This window comes from Numenius arquata, chromosome 2, assembly GCF_964106895.1.
Source record: "Numenius arquata chromosome 2, bNumArq3.hap1.1, whole genome shotgun sequence".
NCBI classification, from domain to species: Eukaryota; Metazoa; Chordata; class Aves; order Charadriiformes; family Scolopacidae; genus Numenius; species Numenius arquata.
This window is the reverse complement of record NC_133577.1, coordinates 42,670,965-42,691,567: the sequence shown is the minus strand read 5'-3', so window position 1 is coordinate 42,691,567 and position 20,603 is coordinate 42,670,965. Positions and strand designations below refer to the sequence as shown.

Sequence of the window (20,603 nt, the reverse complement as noted above, 5' to 3'; positions counted from 1 at the left end):
AGAACACCTACAGCTGCAGTAACTACAAGATCACTGGTCATTTAAATAAACCCTGTCTCTCTGTGACACTTTCTGATGCTCTCAATACATCTCACCATACCTGTAACCTCAACTCTCACTCCTCGTGCATCTGCCTCCATGTTTTTACTTATTCCTCTCCCTTTTTGGCTTAAATGGGAAAGCAGAGGAGAAAAGAAAGCAAGACATTTTCCTAGAGGAACAGAAGGAGCTTTCAGCAAAACCACCACCAAGACAGCTCCTACAATGTCGTGATTTGCTTCAGCTTTCCTTCTCTTACTAGGCCTCTCTTATTCATCCAGACCCTCTTCTGCCCAAACGGGGCTGGACCAGAGGCACAGGCAGCCCTTAAGAAAGAGGCTGACGAAACACTCAGTTCAAGCCGTCCTGCGCATACAGCGTAGGCGAGCTGCGCCCACGTACTCTGCTCCCTCACCTTCCCTCCGGAGCCGACTGCGCGGTGGGGCAGGCGGGAAAACAGAGCAATCCCACCTACCCGAGGGATTTTTGGGAGAAGCGGGAGGAAGGGGGGGGGGGGCGGGGGGGGGGAAGAGGGGGGAGAAAGAAAGAAAGACAGAGTGGTTTAGTTTTAAGCTATTCCGGTACGCCCTGCAACAAACAGGAAAGAAATTGACAGTTAATTGCAAAGCGCGTCTGAGGCAATTACAATGTCAGGTAAAGCTGCAAGTTTGCAGGAGGGGACCGAGGCTCAGCTCTGAAGAGGCCGCCGTGACCCAGCCTCCCTCCTTCCCTCCCACCCACCCACCCATGTCCCTCAGCGGGGGGGTTCCACGTCGCGACCGGGCCGACCCGCGCAGGACAGCCGGGATCCCCACAGACCGCAGGCAGCGGGCGGCTTTAAGGACCGAACACCGGGCAGGCCGGTGCGCGGGGGCCTGAGGAGGCGAGGGGCCGGGCGGCGGCGCCCCGGGCAGCCGGCAGGGAGGAGGCCGAGGCCCGGCCGGGCGCTGACTCACCCGCGCCGTGACCTTGTAGACGGTGTGCCCGCGGGGGTGCCGCCGCGGCTCCGTCACCGTGTAGAAGCGGGCCAGGTCCCCGCCGCGCTCCCGCGGGCTCAGCATGCTGCCTACCCCCTCCCCCGCCGCCGCAACGCCGCCGCGCCGGGCCCCGACCCAGGCGGAAGCGGCGCCCAGGAACGCCCCGCCCCGCCCGGGCGGTGCCGGGGGCCTGGCCGGGCCCGCCCCGCCCCGCCGCCGTGAGGGGATGCCCCGGTGTTTCCCCGGGGGTTTGGCGGCCGGGTTGGAGCCGGGCGCCGCAGGGTGCTGGATGGGCCCCGGCCCAGCCGGGTCCTCTCTGTCTCTCCCTGTCTCCCACACCGCTTCCAGCTGCGGGTTTTGAGTACCCCCGGTTCCTAACAGGCGGCTGGGATGTGGCCGCCTTTTCGGGAGCCTGAAAGCCTGCAGTGGCGTGGACGAGGCCAAGGTGTCATGGTCAAATCATCCAGGCAGCTCGGTCCTGTCCAGGTGTCCTGCCAGGGCAGGGCTGTGAGGGACCACAAATACAGGCTCCCCATGGTTTCCACAAGACCTTCCAGTGACAGAGCTGGTACACCACTTCCAGCGGTTGCCACAGGCTGTTTTAAGATACGCTGCCCTAAATCTAAAGGCTCGTAAGGCAGAAATGACTCCTGGATTTTGAAGAGGAATGTTATACAGCAAGGCAAGTTTGATAGTTAACTGAATCGCGATGCTTCGTGTCTTCGCCAGGTTCTCCGAGCTGTGCCTGGCTTCCCCCTGCAGATGGGCTCTCGTGTGCGCGCAGGGCTGCCAAACTCTTTGGGTGTGAGCAAACTCTCCAGGGGTGCGAGGTGCACGGCTTCGGTCCAAAGGAGCACAACCTGGCGCTGCACGGCCTTCTCCTTTCATGGATTCGTAAGATTACAGGTACCTTCAATCACTGGGCTGTAGTGGGATCGATACCAGCGTAGATCTGTACAAATATAGATCACACTTCAGATTATATGAACTGCTAAGATTGTTTTCTTTTCTTTCCTTATCACTGTGTTTTCATTCATTTAATAGCAGATGTTAAAAAAACAGCTTTTCATTACCAGGTTATTAATATCTCTGATCTCACGCAGGTCTTTGACATAAAGAAAAAATATCTAATTGCATTTCTTTGTAAAAGATGAAAAGGTCTCGTTCTGAAGCTCATAGTAAACAAGTGTCTCCTTTGAGGATGAGTGATCTGCATAATGAATCTTTACAACATTCCCAATTATAGCTACATAAAGCTCTTCTTCTATAAACACATTCATTTTCTGAGTTCCTGATCAGATTCACTTCTACCGACCTGGAAGAATAAGCTCACCTTTGAGTCCTTCTAAGCAGTTTTAGTGTGTCACTGTTTGGCGGTACTGCCAGAGTTTCACCTCTTCCTTATTATCATAGAATCATAGAACGGTTTGGGTTGGAAAGCACCTTAAAGACCATCTAGTTCCAATGGGAACTATTGAACTGAAAGCCCCATCCAACCCGGTCTTGAACACTTCCAGGGATGGGGCACCCACCACTTCTCTGGGCAACCTGTTCCAGTGCCTCACAACCCTCACACTAAAGAATTTCTTCCTGATATCTAATCTAAATCTACCCTACCCCTCATCCTATCATTATTCCTAGTGATTACAAAATTACTGTTACTCTTAATTTGGACACTGCCCTCACTCAATTCTTATTTCATTATAATGGGAATTCCAACCTGGGTACCAGAGGGGTTACACAGAATGATCTCAAGGATACTTTTTTTTACTCTCATCTTCTCTAATTTTAGCTATAGAAAACTTGCAGCCACTCAGATGTGGTGGTGTCACATCCAAAACACAAACAACTGGTTGAAAACACACTTGCTGAAGAAAACATGGAACATTTTCTAGCATGGTATACTAATTATGTGATACATCGTACAGCTCTCATAATCCTCTAGTGTAATAACATGATTAGACAACCAGTTCTGGTATAAGTTTGCTTATGAAGCAGCACTTGCTTATAACATACAAGATGTGGTAGTTTTGAGGTTTTAGTGGTATAAATAGAAATCAACGGGACTTAAGCCATCATTGACTAATCCCTGATGAATTACATAATAGATCTCATTTAAATTTCAATAGCTAACTCGTGCATCTTCCAAGGAAAGAATTCCATCTTGAAATGCTGTCTAACTCAAAAGCTAGCAGTTTGGTGGGAGAAGGAGGGAAGAAGCAGTAGGAGTAGAGAACAAGACAGAGAAGGGTATATTGCAATTGTATAACTCCATAGCTGAACCAAGAGGAGCAATAAAAATGACCAGATATATGGAATAGCTTCCTTGTGTGTAGCAATGGAGTAGTCTGAGACTTTTCAGCATGGAAGAAGGAATAACGTGAGGGGATGTGGTAGTAGTCCATGAAATCGTGAATGGCACGGAGAAGATGGATGGAGATGGACTGTTCAGTCTCTCAACACAAGAACCAGAGGCCAGTAAAGCTGGTAGGAATGAGGTCACAAAATTAATAATAATAAAATCGTTCCTCACATGAGCGCTAGACCTGTAGGACTCTTGTCAAATGATGTTGCTGATGTAGAAAGTTTGCAAATTCAAGTACCTGGGGGAGAGAGAGTCACTGAGGATAACTAAAGAGACAAACACATCACGCTTAGGAAATCTGCTGAGCTGAAAATAGCTTGAGGCAGGGAGAGAATTCATTTGAAGTTTTCCCAGCCCCTGCACATTTCTAGGCATTTGCTGCTCACCGCTTTTAGAAAGCAGGAAACTGAGCTCAGTGGACCATTGATCTGAACCAGCGTGGCTGTTCTTATATGCAATGTAATAAATCAAAACATCCCTCAGTGAGTCAGTAGCCTCCATTCACTGAGGAGTTTCAAAAGCTCAAATGACTCATACTTGGCTTCTAGTTACAAATCAGAATTTGGAGATACCTGCGTTGAAGAATATCTCTTAATATGCTACAGCCAATCTGGATATACAAAATAATAATTAGAGGAGAGTAAACAATCTGCAATTAAGTGTCACTGGCTTATTAAGACTTTCCCAGGTCAAGGCAAAGAAATAATAACAAAATTGAGAAAAGAAACAATTTGCATCATATTAATAGGTTAATCTTTTAGTTATCTTCTATTTTCTCTGTTACATAATTAACTTTTAAGCTTATCAGCATATCTTCCTTTTCCTTAAGGTTTATCTTGAAAAAAAACAACCAAAAAAACAAAGCTTCAGCCCCTCCCTTTTTCCAGCATCGCTACTGAGATAACTATTAGGTAAAAACCTTTAAAGTGACAGTAACTTGGGTGTCTTATGCAGTTCAAAATGCAGAAAACAACTGCAGTCCATGGGAAGATTCCCTCTGCTCCTAAAAATAAAAGCAGTTGTTGCTGTTACTGTAGCTATGGCTTACTGTCTTCTATCTTAGAAATATATCTAAGAATACTTCAAAAATACAGAAAGGAGCAAATTGCCAAAACAACATAGGTCCAGAAACTATAGTTGGGGGATCTTTTACTACCCATGTATTATGGCGTTTGTAGCTTTGCTGTTACAACATTGTGAATAAACTAATAGAAAATGGATGGACATTTTCACCTTTGGCCCTTAAGCCGTGTTCAAGAAGTAAAGACCCAAAGAGGATTTGACACGTTGCCTAACTAGCAGACCCTGGACATAACTGCATTATTTGTTTCAGTCTCCCCTCCCTTTCCTGGGAAAACTTGGGAAATATTGTTTATTTAAAGCCACTTGTATCAAACAAGTAAAAGGCATGCAGAGAAACAGTATTTTAGCTGATTACAGTTCCTGCACAGCATCTGCGCTATTAAGCACTATCATATTTCATATGCTTTGTACTCCGTTTCCATACAGGAAACGGAGCCAGCATTTACTCTGTCCTCAGAAGACCTCAAGAAAGCGTTTCAACTGCTTATTCAAGCATCACCGACTAAGAGCAGGAGAGGATTGTTGATGCAGCTGTGGGCAGGGGTGGGTCGGTCCCCGGGCCTGCAGCGCGGGCAGCTCTCCTCAACCTCCACAGGGCCACCCTCGCACCGCAGAGCCTCTTCGGCTGCGTTTTAACCTGCGAATGTTAAAATTCTGCCTCAGGTGAGTGAGCTTTGTTTTCCTGCAGATGGTAAACGTGGTGCTGCCGCCCTGAAACGGCACCTTGAGACACACGGCAGCTCTCCCTTGAGAGGCTTTAAGACCCTACGGGGACGGACAGTAATCCCAGGGAGAAGACCGCATATGGGAACTACGGCATTAGCACTGCGTTACATCCATCTAAAAGAACCACAAGCCTGAAATCAAGCGACCTACAAACGGCTTTTGCTGGGCTCTGGCCGAGCCATCCCGACCGGCGCCCTGGCCCAACATGGCGGCCTGGCTTCGGCGCCGGCCTCCCGCCCGCATCAACCCCGGCTCCGGCGGCGCGGCGCCGGCCCTTGGACTACAAGTCCCAGGAACCAGCGGGCGCGGGGTGCGGCGCCGCCGCCGCCCCTGCGAGGTAAGCGGCGGGTCGGCCGGCAGCGCGGCGGCGGCGGGTGGAGCTGGCGCTGCCCTGGAATGACCCCCTCTGGGGGTGCCGGGGCTGTGCGGAGCCGATAACGGGGCCCCCCTGGCCCGGGCCCGCACCCGGGCCCGCCGGCAGGTAAGCGGGGGTCGGGGAGGGGTCGGGGGTGCCGGGCCTCGGCCGGGCCGGCAGGGCACCGTCGAGGGGCTGCGGGGCGGCAGCCGGCCCTGGTCACCGGTGGAGGTCGGGGCGGCCTGTGCGGGGGCTCCCGGCGGCCTTGGAACCGCGCAGTAATGGATGGCCCCGGGTCCCAGCTGAGGGGTGGGGGGGGCTGGGGAGCGGCCTGGCCGCGGCAGCGGAGCCCCTGGCCCGGCTGGGCGGTGACTGACAGTCCCTCGTTTTAAATACCCGCCATTATCCACAGCAGGGCTGCGGTAAACAAAAACACGGCGCGGGCTTTGCCGGGTGTAGGTGTTTGTAGGGAAGTGCTCGCCTGGGGCTTCCTAAAAAGAAGGCAGCCTTTCCCTGCCTTTTTCCTTAAAACAGGTGTTTCAGGAGGTCTTTGCAGAGGGAGATGTGCCCTCCTCCTCTCAGCTCTGTCTCAAAAGCCGTGGTGCCCTGGGGGTGTTTTGTTTATGTGTCTGTGCAGCTACTTGTGGTGCCTCGCGGTGGAAAGTGCTGTTTCAGGACAAGCTGGTTTTTCCGAAAGTTGTATTTGGGCTTATTCGCTGGGCCGAGTGGCAGCAAGCAGCTTCTCGCTTCAGTTCGACTTCAGGTGTACCAAGGTCTGATACCTTTCGTTTGTAAGCTCAAAATACGCCTTCTTATTTAAACAATGAGGAAGCTGAGACAGATTGCTGTCACTCAGCCTTCCTTCCTGCGTTTCTGTTGAGACTTAGATTTTATTTATTTTTTTCTCGGAAAAAAAAACCACCCATCTTTATTTTCATGACTGTAATCACTAAGCTGCAGTTTTCCCACAAGTAAGAACACAAATTTACTCTATAAACTGGCGCCAGAGATGGTGCGAGAGTTAGTATGTCTGTTTCCCTGTCTTGTTGGCATTGTGGTTTGAGCCAAGTCAATGGCTTTTTAAACAATTTTTGATTGTGTGAAGGAAAGTGGTTTTCCAATTCCTTTCAAATAGCTTTATTATAAGGTTAATGCAGCATGTAAAAATGACCTTTTGCAAAGGTCATTACACTGAGCACTTGAAAGATCTGATAGTTGAATTTGACAGAGCAGAAAAGAAATTTTAAGTCGTTATTCAGGTGGATAGAGTTTGAAAGTTAAATGGCATTTGTAAATCTGAAGGGGGGAAAAAAGATTGCTGTGTTAAGTCCCACATTTAGATAAAGATTTAAATGTCTTGTATGTGTCTAAAAAGGTTTGACTGTCTTGTATGTGTTTACTTGTAAAGAATGAATATCTTGTATATATCATGACCAGGATGACTTGCATCCACAGTCTTCTATGGATGGATGGAGAAGCGTGTAAGTAATGAAATCTGTGCTTTCTTTGGTAGACACTCCATGCTGCCCCGTCAGGTGCAGAGGCTGGGCAGAGACTGCATCGCCCACTGGAACGGTTCTCAGATACTTGCCTTCAACAGCCCAGTTTCCAACTGTATGAGATGGGCCGGATACTGTCCCTGGGCCTCGTTTCCACTTCCTGTTCCAGTTGACTTCTCAGCAAACTGGAGAGTCCCTCCATTTTTTGGACCTTGGAGACATTTTCAGAACTCTAATTGGCAGCTTGATAACTTCACGCAGAGTTCCTGCTTTCACCTACCTAACCCCAGTATGAAATCTGAGGGAGAAGAACCACTGACAAAGAAGAGAAGACTCAGTGGCCAGCATAATACTCCTGAGGAAGCAGCAAACTTCTCTAATCAGAAGGAAGCATTATGTCTTTCTGTAGCACAGAATGAAGAAAAACATAGCAGCAAGAAAGGTAAAAGATGCTCTTTGCTTATTTTCCTTGTTTATTTGTAATGCTAAATGCATCTACCAAGTTATAAGCAATACTAGAGGTATTGCTCACCTTTTGAGGTGATCTTGTTCTTGGCACCTCTCTCAAGAAAACATCTGTGTTTAAAATGTTACAGTTTTGTAATGCCCTTTAGTCTGTAAACTTGTATTCTGTGCTGTCTGTCTGCCAGAGCTAGTATCACTGTGTTTGGCAGTAGAACACAGACAATTATGCGAGGGCTTGCCCAGCCGGGGAGTCCTGAGTTTGGTTCAGACAACTCTCTCTCAGGTGTCTGTCTCCAGATCAGGCCTGTTAACTTGGGAACTCTTTTAAAGCAAAAAGATGTAGGTATCTTGCTGTAGGGCTGAGCTGGGCTGGCAGCCATATAGCTTCATGCCTTGTACTGTACCTGAGCTCATAAGCCCTGCTGGACCTGATCTGGCCTATTTCTGAGCCAGTTGAGTTGTCTTTGACCTGGATAACTGAGACTTACTGGTGTTTGCCTCCAGTGTGATTGTGTGGTTTTGTTTATGCAACTATTCTGCCAGTGGCATGTTAGCAAGTTTTGTGTCAGGCCATGCCTGGCAGAGCAAATGGCAAATGCCCTTATCCAGATGAATGCAGTAAGTAGTGCAAAGATGTCTACCCAACTCAGTAACAGGCTTTCATGAAACTTGGAAGTCTCTGCTTCAGCTTATTATGGATATAATCTTCTACATAGCATCCAAATGTTTTACTGAGTATTGTGGATATTTACAGTTTTGTCTACTGTAAAACAGGTAGAGGGGCACAGTCAAAACTGATCCTCTCTTGCATAAATCAATTCCTTAACAAAATAAACTTGTATTGCGACTGATGCCATCAGCATCCCAAAGGGATTTTTGGACACAAATATCCATAAGGCTTAGAAGCATCATACTCGTCTTCAGGAGCTGAAGGAAGGGAGTTTGCCCCATGCCTTTATTGCTGGGTCTTCTCTCAACCCCCTTAGCAAGTACATTTTGATATACCTTTATCTGAGAGTAGCGTAGTCCTTCCTAGTTGTCTTTTGTTTGCATATTGTGAAGTGACAGTAATTAAAGATACCTGCTAAGGAGCAATGCGGCCTCTCTCCCACTGTAGAAAAAGTACTTAAAGCCTTGCTGTGTTCATTGCAAATACTAAATAAAGTCCTGAATAATGTAACCACAGTGAAGAAATTTACTACCCAAATAGGGCAGACAGTAACAGCTATAGCTGCAGTCTGCCAGTAGTTGATTGCATGGATAACTCGACCTCGGCATGCTCTCAGATGAGTTGGGACATAAAGGCTGAAAGGCATCTTTGTTCGTGAGTTTTGTAGGTGGAGAAATACGTATCTGAAAATTAATTGGATGCTTAACGATGGGCAGATATATTCTTATAAACTTTCATGTAACAATACTAATAATAAGTGTGAAACTAGGAATGCCAGAAGGGCAAAGTAAGCCTTTTCAGAAGTTCTTGGTAATTCTGAGTCACAGTAATTTTTTAATTTCTCAATCTCACTGATGGAAATCCGGTTCATTATCTGTTTTGGGACCCCTGTAATGGACACCGTTGCAGCTTACGGCTGAGTTTGTCAGACTGCATACAGCCTAGAGGTGAACCTCCATTCCTAACCCCTTGTTAGTCATGGATAGAGAGATCAACAAGATGCCTATGTGCTGCTCTAAAGGACCAGACTGACATACTGCATCTTCACTGAGGAAATAGTGGCAGAAGGGAGTGTAAGACTATGTTAACAAACTGGATTTATCTTACCAGTTTGACAGCCTTTCTACAGGGAGCAGGGTGGTGTAGTCTGACTGCAACAGTCTACTTAGAACATGACAGTTTCCTAATTTCATAGCAGTTTGAAATGCAGGGCATATAATGGTTTTGTGCTTTGGTTTTTTTGGGTGTGGTTTTGTTTTGTTTTTTATTGATGTGTATATGAAGTTCATCTTAAACAGAGGGTCTAAATCACTGCTAATCAAATAAGCTTTTAGCATTGCTTAAGCTATTTGAAAGACAAAGCGTTGTCAGTAGAATGGTTTTGAAGAGCAGTAAGCAGTCATATGGTGTATTGCATAACTTTTTCTGCTTCATGTGCTTTTAACAGGAACCACCAAAAGACACTGGGAATATTTCTGCCAGCACACTAGAACAATGAAAATCTTTGAAAATAAAGAAACTGACCAAAGCAATATAGAAAGTGAGGCAAAATTTGATTTTACAGTTATGTCCTACAATATCCTCTCACAGAATTTGTTAGAAGATAACTCCCACCTGTACAAACACTGCAGACAGCGCTTGTTAATCTGGACATACAGATTTCCCAACATCCTACAAGAAATCAAAGAGCTGGATGCAGATGTGAGTAGAAAATGAGCATGTGGATATTTCTTAAGAACTGATAAACCGGAGTAGAAAATTGTTGCTGTTCTTTATTTTGATAGATGGGCTGTCTAGTTACTCCATCTGAGCTTTTAGTTCCGTCATGCTTAACAGTAGTTTTGATCTATGCTTATACAATTAGTGTATTCTGTGTGGTCAGAACTTACAGCAAAGCCAAACTCTGCAGCACATACCACACATAGTGGCCTTTTTTTTGTCCAGAACTTCCTGGAATGGTCTTACTGATATGACTTCTATGTTCTGCTGATACACTGCAATTTTTTTATAATTCAGACACCTTCCTTTCTTCATGTAAATCTTTCTCAGTCTGTGCCTGAAGCACACTTGAGTACAGTGCTGTAAATAAGGCATTGAACATAACAACAGCTATACTTGCATAGGCCAAAGGCCCACCTAAAGGGACTCTGGTGAGGATCTGCCTGGTGCTATTAGTGGTTAGAGACAGTTCTCCAGCGTGGAAAGGCTGGAGCCAAAGACAGCCCCTCTCGCAAAGAGTAGTTCAGTTCAGGGCACTTGCTGAAGTCTGCAGAGCTGCACAAGACAGCACTGGGCTAAAGAGGTGATGCCTTGTATCGAGTCACAACAAGCAGCTGCTCACACCTCGTAGGTGCAGGTGCCCTTTGTGCAAAGGAATTTCTTGCTATAGGACATAGATTTTTAACTGATTTGCTGTTTTGAACTGTAGCCTTAAAGCGAAGCAGGGGCTTCAGAATATTGCTTGAGATTTGGTTCTCCTTTGAGACCTTGAATGAGCTGGTGTCAGCTTCGTAAGTGATGTCTGTTGCTGCAGTTCAGCAGGCAGTGCTAACTCACTACCCTTCAGGAACTTAGTCCTTTGTCAGAGTCCCAGGGTGTTTGTAAATCTGGATGTTACTGCAGTGTGCAGGGAGAAGGCTCTGAGATGCTCAGAACTCTCTTGATGAAGTATTTTGAGGTTGATCTTTGGTTCGGGTTGTTATAATATGGAAACTTGTCCACGCTGTAGTTTAAGGAAAAGTGTGTTCTTCGCCTCTTCATCCCCCTGCTCTGGCATTTAGCCCTCTCCTAAACTGCTGAGAATGTATTAGCAGGTCACTATTTAATGAAATTTATTTTCACATCTGAAAATATATGCCTGTCTGAGAAAGGGTAGGAGGAATTGGGGCTCTCTTGGCAATCTTAAGGAGCATTTTCTTTAGGAGATTGAATCCTTTCATGGGATTATGGAGGCAAGAAGCCTCTGATTATTTTTTTTTAATATATTTTTTTTTTTTACCTATACAGACTGGCCAACAGAGATATGATATGGTAATATTTTGAGGTACTTATTAATATCTTTTAATTGCAAACTTTTGCCTTAGGTACTCTGTTTACAAGAAGTCCAAGAAGACCACTATAGAACAGAGATCAAGTCAAGTTTGGAATCCCTGGGTATGACAAAACTTTTATGACCAACACATTGTCTTCTCCCTCCCCCTCATACTATTTTCTTCAGAAAAAGACCCTCTTAGATTATAGAATCGAGTCTCCTGCCATCACGTGCAACAGTGTTGTGTACCCTCATTCATAAAGTCATCAAGTGCTCTCTTGAAACTACCGTAGTGTTTTCTACCAGTATTCCTGTTGGATAGCTTTTCTAGGGTATGTTTTTTCTGGCTTGAAACCTTCCAAATAGCAGCACTGAATTTTATCCACGGTCAGCTTATATTCATTAGTTCTTATGCTTATATAGTACCATCTTAACACTCCCCCATGTGAATTAGTGATAAGGCGCATGCTGGTAGGGGTGTGATTCCATGGCGGTTTGAACTGATCTAATGGTTGTTGTGCCCTACACTGCCTTCTGGTCCCAGCACCCTGCTGTCTTCCTGGCACTTGTCTGACACCAGGAGGAGGCAGTTCAAGGACCAGCGCTGGACTGATAGTTTTTTCTTTGTTAGTTAGTTGGAGGTAGTCTGGCTCCCAGCATTGAGCATTTGTAAAGAAGGTAGACTAATGGCAGTACTGATTTAAATCCACTTGAAATGTGAAACAACACTGTAAGGCCAGGCTTGTGTGGGCAACTGAGCTTCCTGCTGCTATACATGAGGATATGGAGCTTGCTGTAGCTCTTTCTCTTCTCGTCCTTATCTCCCAGATGCATGTCCTGCCCCTTCTCCTCGGCTAGTTCTGGCACTCACTAGACCTTTACGCTGGTAGAATCCACCAGTCCAGCAGAATATTATCCAGACTAATTTTACTTTCCTGGATTAGTTTTCTCTTGGCTTACTGAGCTAACAGTAAGTGCCACAATAAGCAGCAGGAGCACGTGGCCTGGAGCTGGGAGAGAGGCGTGGGAATCCCCCGTTTCGGCACTGGTGTGAGCTTGGAGGTCAACTCGCTCTGCTTCATGGGACTGTACTTCATGAATTCATATGGCATGGGCTTGGCGGAGAAGCATTTTTAAATGGCAAACACTAGATGCTGTTTCAAGATCATTAGTATTTTCATACGTAGATAAGGTCTCATTAAAATCTGTGTTTCACCTCTACATAAAATGGAGAACTTTGCAAATTGCTATTTTCAGGTGGACTTGTTTGAACTCCAGTACTGTCATTTGACAAGTGTCTCTATTTCCCTGTTGAAAGCTTTCCTCTTGCTCCTAACTGGATAATTACATAATTATGTAAATATGTTTGAGATCTTTGTTCTATGAATCATTTTAGACAGCGATTTATGACTTACAGTGATCATTGCTTTTGATTGTAATGCTTCACTGGTATTATTCCTAAACCATTGTGATAACATCCAGAAAAAACTTCAGTACACAAGTCCACTTTATGTGACTTGTGGAGTATTTTGTTATTTTGATTTGGCTTTTTTTTCCACATGAGGAGAGAAGAACATGCCTCATATCTTAAACTGTGTAGGTGCTTACACATCACAAAAGGTATAGACCAGGTTTCCTGTAGTATCTAAACTGAAGCTAAATAGGACAGAAAGTCTCTTGTGTTCACTTTCTATGTGAACTTCACATAGTCTTTGGTACTTCAGACTGTGTGTTGACAGCCATGTGAGAAAAGTAGAGTGAGGTCTCTTCTACTTTGAAAAAAAAAAAAAAAATTATACAATGGTATTTTATGTTTTTCATTGCCTTTCTTGCAGGGTATCACTGTGAGTATAAAATGAGAACGGGGAGAAAACCTGATGGCTGTGCTATTTGCTTCAAAACTTCCAGATTTAGCCTGATCTCATCAAACCCCGTGGAATTCTTTCGCCGTGATATTCCACTCTTGGACAGGGACAACGTTGGACTGGTGTTGCTTTTGCAGCCTAAATTTCACTGTAAAACTAATGCTGCAATCTGTATTGCCAATACACATCTGCTGTATAACCCAAGGCGAGGGGACATCAAACTGACCCAACTTGCAATGCTCCTGGCGGAGATTGCTAGTGTTGCCCTTCAGAAGGATGGTACCTTCTGTCCCATTATCATCTGTGGTGACTTCAATTCTGTTCCTGGTTCTCCATTGTACAGATTCATAAAGGAAGGAAAGCTAAATTATGAAGGACTTGCTATAGGGAAGGTAGGCTGTGCTTTTCACTTCTCACAAAAAAAAAAAGTTTCATGCTGATTAAAGAGAAATATTTGAGTGGTTGTAGCGTGCTGTAGCTGGGCTTGTATTATTTCCATTGCAGTACCAGTCTTAGTGTCCTTTACGCAGTCTGCAAAGCAAAAGTTACTGTGGAGTTACTAAAGTAAGCTTGAGTATTAGTTGTGCCTTACAGAATTCTGTATCTGCTTTTGGTGCTCTGAAATCAAAAACTCGCAAACAAATTAATTGTTCTTGAAAGGTAGTTACCCACAGGATGATTGTATCACTGTGTTTAAGTATCCCAGTCTTTAAGTAGGATTAAATAACCACTTAATCAAATACCTACTATGTATTATATGGAAAGATGACTCTTACCTTAGGTAAACTTTGAATTAAAGTGGCTAGAATAATTGTAAAAGCAAAAATGCAACTAGATGCTGAACCTAAACTGTTTCAGGTTGGATCACTTTTTGTTGTAAGCTCTTGTATGTAGCTGTTGGATGTGTCAAATGCTATTTAGTAGAAAGTAACTGGAGTACCTACAATGAGAAAACATGAAAAAACAGCCCCACTGGTGTTTGTTGCTAGTGGGTAGTTGTTTCAAACCCTGCTTTGACTTGACTTGCCCCCAGAGGAAAAGCATCATGAAGATAAAGTTTGTGCTAGGGACCTGCATATATTGTGTTCTGTTCTGTTGCTAAAAGCATTCTTGGTAGTCTTTCAGCTTCGTGTCACAAGAACTATCTTGAAAAATTGGGAGCTGCAAAAAACTTGATGGGAGTAAACAATGGGGGTGTAGATAAGGGCTGTTATTATTTTTACAGAGATTTGACAAGCCACTATAAAAGATTTCTTCTAGGGAGCTGTGGGTTTTTTTGCTTAAAACTTTAATCTTTACAAAAAATGTCTGCTCGTTTCAATTTTTTTTTCTTTTTTAAATCAGATTTCTGTCTCTAAAAAGCTTATGTTGTCTTTCCTAGGTCTCTGGACAAGAACAGTTTCCAAGGGGACAAAGAATCTTATCTATTCCAATTTGGCCAAAAAAATTAGGTATTTCGCAAAACTGTGTATATGAAATACAACAGCAACAAAAAGAGGAAAATGCAGGTCAGTTTCTAGGTCGTTGAATTTTGTGGTCCCTGGAAAATACCATTGAGCTAGCGCTGAAATACAGCTGATCTTTTCTAGTTGGGGGAAGAACACGGAGTCTTGAGCTTGCAAAATATCCTTGCTGGGCTCATTAGAGTGTAAAGTTACTTGTTCATATAAGCATTTGCAAATTTGAATTTTTAGAAGATAATAGTTAGAAATTGCCATTCGGGAGCTGGTGCATGATACTTAAACTGCTGTGTTTCATCATGAAAGCCAGTTGTGCTGTGACTGGAAAAAGAGAGGTGGAGGAACACAGCACAAGTATGTAGCATGAACCTACATTCTGCTTCAGTGTTTATGTATTACAGTGCAAGCGCTTTATGGAACAAATGGGAAAAGCAAGTGATTCCTTGCTGAATGTTATTACATCTTTCATCCACCACTTTTTCTTTGACAGAAAAAACAATTTTAAATGAATGGGACATAATTTGAAAGAGTCTTTGGAGGGGGTCTTAATAATGGAACAGAAGAATTTAATCCAGCTTTGTGAATTGTGTCTTGCCTGCTGCAAAACAATAAGTGTACTTAAAGAAACTATTTTCTGTAGTTTTTCTTTTCTGTAGCTCTTCAATATTGGTCTCACCTACACTCTATTTTTAAATGTAAATTTAATGTCTCTTTATTTTGCAGGAGAAGAATCGGAAGCAGCAAAACCGCACAACACTCAGGAGGCTGTAATAGCATCTGAAAAGTATGTGTGGGGGAAAAAAATGGAAGCCCTTGACTGATTCCTAGTTTTGGGGGTTTCTTTTGTTTTCAGACCAAACTTGTGTCTTGATTGTAGACATGGGTATACAAGATGCTAACCCAACCCAGTCTGCCTATCTAACAAAAAGTAATCTTCCATTTAAACAGCAAAAGACTAGAAATAATGAAGGAGTGTGGTTTTGCTTGTTAAACTGAAGAGGGAAGCTGCCACTAGACTGCTGAGAAGGAAAACGTAACTTCTTTTTGAAAGGAAGAATATATTTGCATTTACCAAAATAAATGGTAATGAAAATAATGGTAATAAATGGTAAAGGCGTATAAAGTAAGGCACAGAAGAAGGAAATTGCCCTAACTGTGCCTGTGTGATGTCAGGCTCAAAATCGGGCATTTGTTATCAGAAATGAGATCTTGGTACCAGTGCAGACAGTTATATTAAAACACTTGGTGATTCTTGGTGATCAAAAAATTAATGCCATTACTTAATGAGAAAAGTAGGTAACAAGACAGGCAACCCTATTCTATGGTGTAAATCCACAGCATGTCATGTGCTGGACACTGCTTGCAGGATTTTTTTGCCTCATCTTAACAAGAGCAGAAATTACCACCCTTTTGTGTTGTACCAACTGGCACGTTTGTCAGTCTTCTCTAAGTCAGGCAGGTGACATGCTGATACTTTCTTTTTAAATTGCTTGACTTGTAACCAGAACACACTGTAGCTCGGGTCTAACATGCAGCCATGCGAGGTGAGGCAGGAACAGCTGGGGATGCATCATTTGCAGAACTGATGGGAGCAAATGGTTGTGAGGGAGAGAGGAGTCCTTTTGCTCAAAGGTGCAGCTTTGCAGTTTGCTTTCAAAATAAAAAAAACAGGTGAGACAAGATGGGCTGAACTGAAAAGGAACAGGTTGACAGATGATGGGGAAAGACAAAATGGGAGCCTGAGCAGAGGAAAGATGATTAGATGTAGCCTGACTTGAAAATACTTGATGGCTTTAGTTTAGGAGAGGAGAAAAAAAAAAAAAAAAAAAAAAGAAGTCTTAATTGCCCTGTATGCTGAGGGGCCTAGTTAGATGAGTTCATAGCGTGCTGCTTTCCTGTAAGCTGATGGACATGGACACTTCTGCCTGTGTGTCAGGGAGAGATTGCTGAATGAGGACACATGAAGTCTTACAAAGTGTAAATGGAGGTGAAATCTACGTACATTTAAAGTGTCAGTTAAGCCAGTTGTGATAGGCACTTAGGTATCTGCCTTTTACTGAAAAAACTGCCTGCATTTTGCCTTCAGAGGTTTAGGCCTCTGAGAAACACTAGTTTGCTTATCCAGATAATTAATTTTGTTTGTAACCAGGAATTATTTGGTATTTCTTCATTGCTTATTCTTTCTAGGAAAGACATGAAATTAAAATTCTTTTCTTTATCTTTGATTCCTCTTTAGGTTGTCTTCAAACCTGCAGCACCATTTCAAACTGTCTTCAGTCTATTCTCATTACTTTCCTGAAACTGGGATACCAGAAGTAACGACTTGTCACTCCCGAAGTGCTGTCACTGTGGATTATATCTTCTATTCTGCAGCACGTGACGATACTACTGCCCAGCCAGGTAAAGAAACCAACTTTTAATTATTTTTCAGAAACACTAAATGGGAACATTCGGATGCTGTTCTAAGGGAAATGTAGTGATAATTTAACCCATATGAAGTACCTCAGAGTTCTGTGGCAGTGCTTTGAATGTCAGCTGTTAGCTGAGGAATGTGGCTGGCCTTGTTGACTCACCATAGTTGGAGTTGTAGTGCCACACGGGGCAAACTTTTTCACATAATCGACCATTCCTGTAGTTGCCATCTCGGCATGGAACAAGAGGAACAAGAGCTGAGGCTACAGAAAAGCAGCAGTGTCAGTAGCACCTGAGAAATGCTGCTTTCAGTAACTCAGGCAGGACCTTAGTGGCCGGCCCTAAAACAAAGCAGTATTTGCAGTCATCTAATCAACAAAACAGAACGACAATTTATGATGTGCATTAAAACTGATAAATGAACTTTTTCTTAGAAAGTTACTTTTCATCTAGTCTTGATGTAATGTCTGTCAAGTAAATGACCCCTGTGGCTCGTGCTGCGAGAGCAGTCGCTGGCACATGCCCAGTTGTTGCTCTCTTGATTGCAGTTGCAGCTAAAACTCAGCAGATGGTGCAAGAAAGACACGGTACCTCTGCGGGTGTATTTCTGGCTGGGAACCACAGCGCTCTCCTTTCCTGCGTTTATACTCTTGCCGCAGATGCTTCCGAACAGTGCGCTTCCCTTGTCATCATCAGTTCTGTGGTTTATGGCACTGCCAAAGGTCACTGCACAGTGCAGTGCTACCAGATACATGGCTCTGCAGAACTCGGAACAAAGAAACTGGGATTCCACTCCTGCTCCCGCTGTAGATGGCAACTGATTTTTACAAATTAATATAGTTCTCAGTATGTGAAATTAAAATGCCACCTTCATCTCTCATACCTTGAGATTGTTAAAATTCATGGAGTCAGTGCACAAGTCTCATTTGTCATAACATGGACAGTAAGCGCTAAGTGTAAAATATCAAATACAAAAGTTTCACAATATAGAAATAAAAGCTTTGACTGAAAAACTAGGATATGAGGGGTCTGGAGAATAAGTCGTATGAGGAGAGGCTGAGGAAGCTGGGGTGGTTCAGCCTGGAGAAAAGGAGGCTGAGGGGAGACCTTATCGCTCTCTACAACTACCTGAAAGGAGGTTGTAGAGAGGCGGGGATCCGTCTCTTCTCCCAAGTCACAGGCGATAGGACAAGAGGAAATGGCCTCAAGTTGTACCAGGGGAGGTTCAGATTGGATATTAGGAAAGATTTTTACAGTGAAAGGGTTATTAAGCCTTGGAATGGGCTGCCCAGGGAAGTGGTTGAGGCACCATCCCTGGAGGTATTTAAAAGACAGGTTGACATAGAGCTTAGAGACATGGTTTAGTGATGATTTTTATTTTTATTTTTTTTTATCAGAGTTAGGTTGATGGTTGGACTAGATGATCTTACAGGTCCCTTCCAACCTAGACAATTCTATGATTCTATGAGAAGTATCTAAATTACTTCTGAATGCTGTGTGATTTAACAGTGCTGTGTGATTTCAGAGTGCACCCCTATGCAAAATTTAATCCCAGTTCACCTGCTTATATATTTTGTTGTACCATCATTACCCCAGCAGAGCTATAGCACTTTTTTCTTTCTGCACTTGTCTTCAAATAGATTCTTCACCCCACCTTAGAGTACCGAATAGGACCAAACTTGAATTCACTGAGTAGTTTAAACTGGTGTAGTTTATACTTGTTAGTTCTTAAAAACTATCCTTATTCAGGATTTGCTGTGGAAATGGTGTCCAGTATCTACCAGAGTCCTGCAGGGCTCAGTTTTGCTGGTTCCAGAGTGCTCTGAGCTGAGGTTGGTCACTGTGTGCAGACCAAGCTCTCTGTAGCAACAAACAGCTAGCTCCTTTGTAGACATGCAGGTGTTGGGCCAAACGATAAATTTGGCTGAAGAGCTGCGGGGATATGTGCTCTAGAGCTACTGAGGCATCTTTGCAGTAAAAAAGCTTTTCTTCAGAGCAGGAGTAAACAACTGCTGGGTTGTTAGAGGACTGGAAAGCTGGCTGATGGCAAAGCAGTGAAGCTGCTGAACTCTCCGAGGAGTTTTAACAGTTGCTGGACAATCTTGTAGAATATGCCTACAGTAAATCAGTCCCAGGTTCAGCCAGGAAGTTCTGAAACCGCTGATCACCTTCATACAGAAAATATTGTTGTCAAAGTTACAGCTGCCCTTTCTGCTGGCCTTAGAAGGACTCAGCCTGCTCAGTATCACCCCTGTGCTCTGAAAGCAAGAGGAGGGCTATTGAACAGTCATATCACTCATGTAGATAGCTCACAAGTCTTAAAAGTTTGACATGTCATGGGAGGTTCTCAATGGAATTTCTTTACTTGAGTTGGAAAAAGCTTGTAACTCTTTCCTCACGATGGTTTTGGGTGTTTGGTTTGCCCTTTTTTTTTTTTTTGAGGACAAATATTTTAAGTATAGTGTAATAATAAGGTGTAATAATAGCATGGCTGTGAGTCATCTTCCCCTCACAATGATGTGGTATTTCTTCTGTGTGCGTGTGGTTTTCTCTTTTTTAGGTGATTATAGAAATAAGTAGCAGGAAATACTGGAGGAAGATCCCTTTCATACAATGAACAGTTAGGAAGGGAAATGCCAGAAGGCTTTTATCCTTCATTCTTATGAGCAAGAGTGCCTGTATGGCTTGCCTGCTGCAGAGCTGTGCGCTTGAGGATGCAGAAATAAAATGTTATGTGAACCAGTAACTCTCAAAAAATCCTTAATTTTGCAAGTGTCAGCTCTGTTGAGCAATGCTGTTCTGCTAGAGTACAGGCCTGGATTGTGTGAGGCTTTTTCAGGGGAGTTACAGTGAACTTTTCTACCTCAATTTATCCTTCTGCAAAGTGGAAGGTTAGTGTCTTTCAGAGTATTTTGAGCACTACTGATTATGTCCTACTGAGAAGCGTAACAGTAAACAAGAATTTCCAAACCACCTTATTGGTGATTTTGCAGGGCCAATAATGATTTCAGATTATTTCTGACTGTTTTCCTCTTTCTGCCTATGTATGAATGTGTGAATTTTTTTTAGCCCATGCTAATGAATTTTTCCACTTTTTTTTCTTTTGAACCAGGAGCTGAGGATTCTTTTCACGGAGGTCTGAAACTTCTTGGTAGGCTGGCACTTCTAACAGAGAAAGATCTTTGGACTGTTAATGGTCTTCCCAATGAAAATAATTCTTCTGACCACCTGCCATTGCTAGCAGAGTTCAGGCTTATTGAACGGTAATATCCAAAGGACTTTTTGTGTAGGTAAAGTTACCTTCACCTTCTCTCTTCATGTGATTATTGTTATTTTTTTAAAGGTTAATTGAAGCACTGCTGGTCCAGTTTAAACAAGTTTGCCTGCATGCTGATTTGTTAGTGTTGTGTAAAGTAGACTTTTTAAAGAGACTTTTTTTTTTTAAACGTTTAAATTACCTTATGAAGTCTTTAAGGCAAAAAGAAAAGATTTTACATTAGGTGCCTCTTTGATAATGGAAAACATCTGCGCCAGTCTCAATGGCATTATTTTTCATGGAGATGCTATAAATGGTTTTTATTGTAAATCACAGTAAAATGGATTATTCTCTGAGAACTGTGTCCTTCTTCAAGCAAAGGGGAGTGAGTTCATGTGCG

At 43.6% G+C, this 20,603-nt stretch overlaps 2 protein-coding genes across 8 annotated transcripts in view; one reads left to right on the top strand and one right to left on the bottom strand.

Annotated features, from left to right (window-relative positions):
• The window catches only part of RPS6KC1 (ribosomal protein S6 kinase C1), a 95,394-nt gene extending 94,294 nt beyond the window's left edge, over nt 1-1,100 (bottom strand). For all 5 annotated transcript variants that reach the window (XM_074163644.1, XM_074163653.1, XM_074163670.1 and 2 more), the window contains exon 1: nt 996-1,100. In XM_074163644.1, the coding sequence (XP_074019745.1) occupies nt 996-1,100 (105 nt within the window). The remainder of the gene's footprint in view (nt 1-995) is intronic.
• Nucleotides 1,101-5,107: 4,007 nt separating this feature from the next.
• On the top strand, nt 5,108-20,558 carry ANGEL2 (angel homolog 2). Of its 3 annotated transcripts, none has more exons than XM_074168653.1 (9): nt 5,108-5,127; nt 7,059-7,486; nt 9,627-9,880; nt 11,263-11,332; nt 13,046-13,467; nt 14,457-14,583; nt 15,259-15,319; nt 16,772-16,935; nt 20,060-20,558. In XM_074168653.1, the coding sequence occupies exons 1-9, from the start codon at nt 5,108-5,110 to the stop codon at nt 20,212-20,214; spliced, it is 1,701 nt and encodes a 566-aa protein (XP_074024754.1). In that variant the 3' UTR covers nt 20,215-20,558. The 3 variants fall into 3 exon arrangements, with proteins under 3 accessions (XP_074024754.1, XP_074024755.1, XP_074024756.1); XM_074168654.1 differs by lacking the exon at nt 5,108-5,127 and adding an exon at nt 5,555-5,671; XM_074168655.1 differs by lacking the exon at nt 5,108-5,127 and having other exon boundaries at nt 7,066-7,486; nt 14,457-14,526; nt 20,060-20,214.
• Nucleotides 20,559-20,603: the final 45 nt, after the last annotated feature.